Here is an 8,711-nt window from a genome sequence, read left to right as displayed (position 1 = left end):
ACGGTTGTATATTCATCAGTGGCATCAAAGATAAGTTTTGGAGCACGATAGTATCTTGAACAGATGTAAGAAACATTAGGTTCTCCTTTCACCTGATGAATTAAAACATGGATGAAGCTTGAGTGAAAAACAAAAAACCTCTATCAACAATTTGTGTACTAAGCACAAAATCTTACCAATACTTCAGCACTTCCAAAATCATATAGTTTCAGCTGATGAGTGTGTAGGTTCACCTGACACCAGTAATGTTTATCTGAGTACGACAAATAGTAACTAATGCCATCATAAGTATACTAGACAAAGATCTTACCATCTTTGTGTTAAATTAAGCATAACTTAAATTCACAAGTATTACAAAAAAGTATGGTTCTAAAAATCAGACCGAATTGGCCGGTCGGACCGGTTCAACTGGAAACCGACAATGAAAACGGTCCGATTCGTTATCAATAACCACTGATTAGAGAACCGTTCAGAAACTGTTGAATCATCTGGGAATCAGTCGGCTGGACTGGACTAGTAATTGGCCGGTTCTAAAAAAATGCCGCCATTTTATGTTTTTTTTTTAAAAAAGAAAAACCAAAACCAAGTTGAAGCGAACCCTCTACCCTCTCTTTCCGCAATCATTCATGCAAATCCCTTTGAAGCAAAGTAAAAGTACCAAATCAAAATGGTAAAATTCTAACTTTTTGCTGTTTTCGTGAACCCTCTCTTTCCGCAATCATTCATGCAAATCCCTTTGAAGCAAAGTAAAAGTACCAAATCAAAATGGTAAAATTCTAACCCTAGGTTTTTTGCTGTTGCCGTCCCCAGGGTTTCGGCGCCTCTGCTTCTTCCTCTTCCCCCTGTCTGGAACCTAGGTAGCTCGGCACGTCGTCCACTGGCTTCTCTATTCGTGGCTTGGAGTAGCTCGTCGTCGGGTCGTCGGTTGCCTTCCGTGTCTCCGTCAAAGGTGAGTGGCCGTACTTTCAATTCTTTGCCTCCGCTTTTTCCTTTCAATTTTTTAACTGAATTGCTGTTTAATTATGATCCGTACATAATTATGTTTCACTATTTTGTGACTTAATTATGCTTAGATGGTAGTTGTCTTCATAATTTATTGATTTCAGTTATGTAGGATTTTGTGAATTCTTTACAATTTTCATAGTGATGTGTTGTTGAAGACTGAATTGCTGCTATTGTATATTTATGTTTTACATTATTACTGTTTTGTAGGGGTGTGCAAAAAAACTGGTTTCACTGAACTGAATTGAAACTGAACTGAAACTGTTTTAAATAAACCAGTTTTTTTTAATAAAAAACTAAACTGAAGTCTCTCTCATTTTTTTTCTTTTTTCTTTCTCTCTCCTATTCCTCTCTCTCTCCTTCCCTTATTTCTCTCTCCTTTTCTCTCTCTTTTTTCTCCTTCATCTCTATCTTTATTCTCTTTCTCTCCTTCCTTTTTCTCTTTTCTATTTCTCTCTCATCCTTTTTTCACTCTATATCCCTCTTCTCTTTTTCTCCCTCTTTTCTCCAAAATAAGAGAGAGAAGGAGGAGAAAGTGGAGGAGGAGGAGGAGAGAGAGGAAGAGGGAGAAGAGAGGGGAAAAAGAGCGCAAGAAAAGAGAGAAGGAGGAAGAGAGAGAGGGAGAAAAATTGAGAGAGACAGAGAGAAAGAGAGAGGGAGAAAGAGAAAATTGGTGCACTGTATTATAAACTGGTTTAGAACCAGTTTCATATGTGACAAAATAGTTTGGTTCAGTTTCTAAACCATTTAAAATGGTTTAGTGCAGTTTCAGTTCAGTTTATAGAAAAACTGAACCATGCACACCCTACTGTTTTGTGACTTAATTATGCCTAAATAAATGTGGTGACTATCTTCATAATTTATTGACTCTAATCATATAGTGTTTTGTAATTTCTTTGTGATTTCAGTTTCCGTTGCTTGTTCTCAATTTTAGGTCAACTTATGAACCAGGCATTTTTTGTAGAAATATTAAGCCTTGACTTTGAGACTAATTAAAAGATAGTTAAGTAGCTATATTGCTATTGAACTTTGATGAATTCTTATTTTGTTTGAGCATTCTAATGTAATTATCATTTAGTTTATAGTTTCCACTTCTTCCTTTTTGCATTGCAATGTATTAATGTAATGTATTATATTACCGTATTTTTTACAAGCATAACGGGATAAAAAATAAAAGGTAACTATTTCACTGGCTCTAATATTTTGCGTGGGGTCATGAAGCGTGGGGGTCATAAACTGCTATAATTGGTTGGTTTGTTATTGTTAGTCTCCTAATAATTTCTTAATTGCTCTTAGATCATGAAAATTATTTGTTCGAATTTCATGATATTAATTTCATAATATAAGTTTGAAGATATTTTAAGATATATATTAGATTATAATTATATTTTAGGATGTTTATTTATAATTTACTTATTATTTTATTCAAATAAGAAGTGCGGGAACAGTTACAAGAAATTCAAATTTTCTGCAAGTGGTGTACAAATGGTAACTGTTAGCTGATATTAGGCTAGTCTATAAATAGAGCTTTAGGAAAACATTGTAATCAGTTCAGTTCTTCTTGGAAAACGCTTAGAAACCCAAAAAACGCTCTCAGCCCCTTGGCATCACAGAGTAAAATTGGGAATCTTAAGTAATTCCTCTGAACTCAAACACTTGTACTTTGCTTTTTTCCAGTTTTTATTAATAAAATTTCTCTACTTTTACGTCTTTTTCTCTTTTATGTTCGTGTTTTTTCCTTCATCTTCTTCTTAATTTTCTATTTTTTTTAATTTCTGCATTTTACTTTGCCTCTGGCACCTTGCATGTTTTCTTTTCATCTTTAATTTTACTTTCGAAACTACAATTGAGACCTTGAGAGTTGAGACACCCACAAAAGGAGTCGTTTTCGCTCCTTAAATTAAGATTGCGAAACAAAACTCGAAAATTGTTGATTTATTTGTTGTTAACAATGGAACAAAAATTCGAGTAAAACAAATTGGCACGCCCGGTGGGACATTGTCAATAGATTGTAGTTTGTCAAAAGAAAAATCAAGAGTTTTGAATTTGCATGTGGTTGCGCAGTGGTAAGTTCGTGCGTCCGGAGCCAAGAAAATCAGCGTCAGTTGACATGTCAAATACTTCTGCAGTATCTTCTTCTACTTCTCGTGATGAGATTAGAGAAAATGAATCCGGAAATTCTCCTGTGATTTCAAACGCAGAGCCTACCTTGATGTCAGTGAGGCGTGATGGCGTTGGCCATGCCCATACAGGGTTAAATGCAACTCACATAAATACCGTGGGGTGGCCGCCATATGGCTTGCCACTGGGGTATGTCCCCTCCATGGTGACACAGGGATTGCCTGTGCCTCTCTACTCAACTTTTTAAAATCCTATTTATCAAAATCCATATGGCATGTTAAATGTACCTGTTTCTTGGACGTCAGGTTCACACGTATCACAACAAAATTTTTTACATTCTATTAATACAGGAAATAACAGTGCATCTAATTCTACTATATCCACTGTCACTAGGGTAGAAAATTCTAGACCTGTATTTCCTGACATGTCAAGAGCAATGCCTGTTAATCAGCCTAGTTAAACTGTGGGATCTTTAGCAAATATTAGGCAACAGATGGATGAAAGTCACCATGATCTAGTAAACATGTTAACTCATCAAATGGTGACAGTTTTAAATCCTCTTTTAGAAAACACAAACACTAGAATTGAACAATTAAATAGACAAGTTAATAGAATTTCTACTGTGGTAAATTTAGAAGAAAATGACAACCAAGGTTTAAGATTTGATAATGTCAATCAGAACGGTGGAGCAATTCCTAATTATAATGTTCATATGCCTAGACATGGTCAAAATGCTGATGATATGTTAGAAAGACTTAGGCAAAACAACTTAGGGGGGCATTATAATCTAGCAAGAAATGTCGAACAAATTTTAAACCGTTTGGGATTTAATGTGGGTTGTTTAAATAGGCCATATTTTGTATCTGCTTTTCCTGAATGTGTCCAACAAGCAGAGCTTCCAAGAGGTTGGAAAATTCCAAAATCTCTTACAAAATTTTCTGGAGAAGAAAATGAGTCTACAGTAGAGCATATTGCTCGATATACTGTTGAAATTGGGGAAGTAGCTTCTAATGAATATCTCAAGATGAGATATTTTCCTTCTTCTTTAACAAAAAATGCATTTACATGGTTCTCCAACTTGAGACCAAATTCTATTCATTCTTGGGCACAGCTGGAAAGAAATTTTCATGATCAATTTTTTCGAGGTGAATTAAAAGTTAGTCTTACATATTTATTCTCTGTCAAACGTGCAGAGGGAGAATCCATTGACACCTATTTGGCACGGTTTAGAAACATGAGAAATAAATGTTTTACTCCGATCCCAGAAGCTGAAGTTGTCAAAATGGCTACTAATGGGCTAGAATTTGGAGTTAGGAAGAAACTTGTTAATCAACATACTTTTGATCTTTTCCAATTAGCTGAGAGAGTAAGACAGATAGAACAAATTAAGAAAGAAAAAGAAAATTTTAAAAAGGGTTTAAAAAAGGTTGCATATGTTGATTGTTTTTCCGATAGTAGTGATTCAGATGAGAAAGAGATTTATATTGCCGAATTACGTGGGGGTCCTCCTTATGTATGCAAATCTTTGAAGCCTGTTAAAGGAAAAGAAAAAGTTTCTTCTTATTCTAAAGTTGAAAATAAGACTTATTCTTTTGATATTTCTAAGGCAGATCAAATATTTGAGGTTTTACTATAAGATAAGTAGCTTATTTTACCTGAAGGAAAAAAGATGCCTACAGCTGATGAAATAAAGAATAAGAAATTTTGTAAGTTTCATCAGGTATTTTCGCATACTACTAACAATTGCGTCCGTTTCAGGGACTTGATATAAAAAGCAATTGAGGAGGGAAGATTGAAGTTTGAGGATAAAACTACTATGAAGGTGGACACTGAACCATTTGCTGCTGACTCAAATTATGTTGAGCCATTCAACTTGTCAATCAACATGGTAGAAGTTGATGCCACAATGGTTAGTGCTAAAGATGAAAATAAAGACCTGAGGATCTTTGAGCAAGACAAGAAGCCAATTTATCCTCGTCCTGATGAGGATTTGTTAGATTTTTTGTTGAGAATTAAAGAATCTGATAGCACCATCGCCATGTGCTCAAAGTGCAATGCTGTTTTTGACAAGGAGGCTGCAAAAGAGTTTGAAAAGTACAAAGTTGAAGAGAAAGAAAAGGATGAGTTGAGAAAGAAGATTGCTGAAAAAGAAAATGAAACTAACGAGCTAAAGCGGAAGATAGCCGAGGAAAAACAAAAGTTGGGTGGTCAAACTCCTTTGAACAAGTGCGTCAACAACACTAGGGTACAACCCGTCAACCAGAAGATGAAGACTATGGTCATGATTGATGGAAAACCTGATGGATTTTCTCAAAAGACAAGAGTTCCTCCCACCAAAATTTCAAACAATAAATGGGTCCAGAATGTGAGAAATGTGCAGAATCAACCTACTGCTTTTGCAAGAGAAAAAAAACAAATGGGTGAAGCCTAGACCTTTTAAGCCCAGGTACTATGAGTCTCAGTTATGGAACATCAATCATGCACAAGACGGAGGTAGTATATATATTCCAAAAAATGTGCCTGTTCCCTCAAAGCCAATTTATTCTTGTTATAATCCTAACATGCAGCAGGTTGCTAATTATTCTCCTTGGCCCAATTGTCAAAATGTTCCAAAGTATTCTCCTTTTAGAATTTTTGGGCAAAAAGAGAATATACCTGAGTATGTTCCTTTAGATCCATACAAGGGACACGGTATAGATTTTCCTCCTTTGCCAACCATAGCTAAGTCTGTAGAAACTGGCAATTCTTCTAATCACCCTAAATACAATAAAAATGCAAAGAAGAATCTTACTGGAAAGAAAGTAATGGTTGAACACAAGGGAGAAAAAGATGAAGATTTAATTACTGATAATTTTGACACTGGTTTTGATGACAGCTTAGAAGCAATATTTGGTGTTAAGCAACCTATAGCTGTGGTGTCAATACTGCTGAGGAGTATAGTCAAATCCGGAAAGTAGAGTCATTAAAAGATGATTGTTATGATGTCTTTCCTGAAAGTAAATGCTTGTTACTAGATGACAATATGTGTGGTAGAGGATTGTTTGAGAAACCTACTGAAAATGACAAGGAGCATTTGCGTCCATTGCATATCAAGGCTCGTGTTGATGGAAGGATAGTTAATAAGATTTTAGTTGACGGGGGAGCTGTTGTCAATCTCATGCCTGAAAGAATGATGGGAAGGCTTGGAAAGACTAAAAAAGAGCTGATTAAAAGTAGCATTGGGGTAACAGATTTTAATGGAAGGACTTTTTCTGTTAGAGGTGTGGTTCTGCTGTCAATTGAGGTTGGTTCTATCAATAGGCCAACTCTATTTGTTGTTGTTGTTAGTGTGGAGATTTTATAGGATTAGAAATTTTATCAAATTTAATTGACACCTGGAGTTTAACATATGAAAGAAACGACTTCACGAAGTTAAGATTTTGTTACTTCTGAAGTTAGGAAAATTGTGTCAATTAAAACAATGAAAGTGTGTGTAAAAAAAAACTCTTAATTGAAATATTAAAGGTCAAAATAAAGGTCAATTGATATACATTTAATGTGCCGAAATTAGAACAGATATCATTTGACACACTTAAAAATTTCATACAAAAGAATAGACCCCATTGACAGTTCAACTATTAATGTAAAAAATTTTATAGACTTAGAAATTCTGTTAAGTCTATTACTAGTAGGCATTTAATCTGTCAAGCGGATGTGTCTAAAATGTCAATTGACTCTTAATATCAAAAATAAAAAAAAATGTCAATAAACAACTAAATTTTCTCACTTTCAATCATTGCATATCTTCAAGTGAGAAATCTTGGGGAGCATCTTGTTAGACAAAATATAATTTTTATAAGAAAATTATAAAAAAAAATAATTAGTTATTTGGTAATGTTCCTATATATAATATTTATATCTATTTTAAATTAAATTAGATAATTTGATAGTTGGTTATTTATTTAAATTTTGAAATTAACATCAAGCAAGAAGTGCGGGAACAGTTATAAGAAATTCAAATTTTCTGCAAGTGGTGTACAAATGGTAACTGTTAGCTGATATTAGGCTAGTCTATAAATAGAGCTTTAAGAAAACATTGTAATCAGTTAAGTTCTTCTTGGAAAACGCTTAGAAACCCAAAAAAACGCTCTCAACCCCTTGGCATCACAGAGTAAAATTGGGAATCTTAAGTAATTCCTCTGAACTCAAACACTTGTACTTTGCTTTTTTCCAGTTTTTATTAATAAAATTTCTCTACTTTTACATATTTTTCTCTTTTACGTTCGTGTTTCTTCCTTCATCTTCTTCTTAATTTTCTATTTGTTTTAATTTCTGCATTTTACTTTGCCTCCGGTACCTTACATGTTTTTTTTTTCATCTTTAATTTTACTTTCGAAATTACAATTGAGACCTTGAGACACCCACAAAAAAAGTCGTTTCCGCTCCTTAAATTAAGATTGCAAAACAAAACTCGAAAATTGTTGATTTATTTATTGTTAACAATGGAACAAAAATTCGAGTAAAACACCCGTCCACTAATTAAACTCAATATTTGGTTCAAAAATTATGTACGGATCGAACAACAATAATAATGCACTGCTTTATGTAACGTAACTGTTGGTGTATATGTGTGTGTGTAAGGAGTCAATTTAGTTAGATCACGTTCACGATCATGCTGGTTGATGATTTGCTGTCATAATATAAGAGACCAATATATCTCTGGATTGGAAGAATTGAAAGACAGTTTGTAATGCATAACAGGTAAGTATTAAGTACCCAAGACTTTTGCATAGAATGCCTCTTGGGATGTTTATTTTGGAGCATCTACTAGAAATCAATGCAAGCTGGACACTTCGTTCACATATAGCACATGTAATAAAAAATAGATAAAAAGCAGATTAAAAAAACAATAAGCCGATACAGTTTTGCATATATAGCACATGTAATAAAAATTTAGAACATGTTATTTGAAAATGTCATTTCAAGTCTTATTTATTACTATTATGAGGATTTTATTTATAAGTGATTCATAATTAAGGCTATTTTTGAATACTGTTTTTGAGATAGAAATAACGAAACTAATACGAAATTTCACTTCGTTATAAAGACATAAATAAAGAGATAAATATTTGTTTATCTAAAATAAAAATATTTGTCTACGTATCTCTATTTCTACTATATTTCTCTCTTAGAAATAGAAATACAACTTGAGTATTTATTGATCGAGATTTTGATCATATTTTAATCTTACTGGCCTACTGATCTGTTTTATATATTAAAAAAAAATAATAGTTTTACCTAAGTCTTTATTGTACTAGAACATTTATCTCCAAATTGAAATTACCACTCTAAATTATTGGAATTTAATTAAAAATTTGATAAAATTATAAGAATCTATAGAATAATTAAGTACATAAAAATAACAAGAAAAAGTGAAAAAGGAAAATCAAACTTAGGATTGGCAACTATGATAAAGATTCAAATATGTCTTACAAAAATGTAGTTTACAAATTACAATCTTTCTTTCGGTGAGAGGATTTAAATGATTTATCGATAATTGTATATTTTATCATAAAATACATTGTAATTAATGAATAATATTGTCTAAA

At 33.2% G+C, this 8,711-nt stretch overlaps 1 protein-coding gene across 1 annotated transcript; it reads left to right on the top strand.

Moving 5' to 3' along the window:
* On the top strand, nucleotides 3,617-4,759 carry LOC107606608. The gene has a single exon (XM_016308650.1). It carries the CDS (start codon nucleotides 3,617-3,619, stop codon nucleotides 4,757-4,759), a length of 1,143 nt encoding a protein of 380 aa, XP_016164136.1.

The sequence above is a fragment of the Arachis ipaensis genome, chromosome B01 (assembly GCF_000816755.2).
Source record: "Arachis ipaensis cultivar K30076 chromosome B01, Araip1.1, whole genome shotgun sequence".
NCBI lineage: Eukaryota > Viridiplantae > Streptophyta > Magnoliopsida > Fabales > Fabaceae > Arachis > Arachis ipaensis.
Note: the sequence above shows the minus strand (reverse complement) of the source record. Positions and strands in the feature narration are given on the sequence as shown.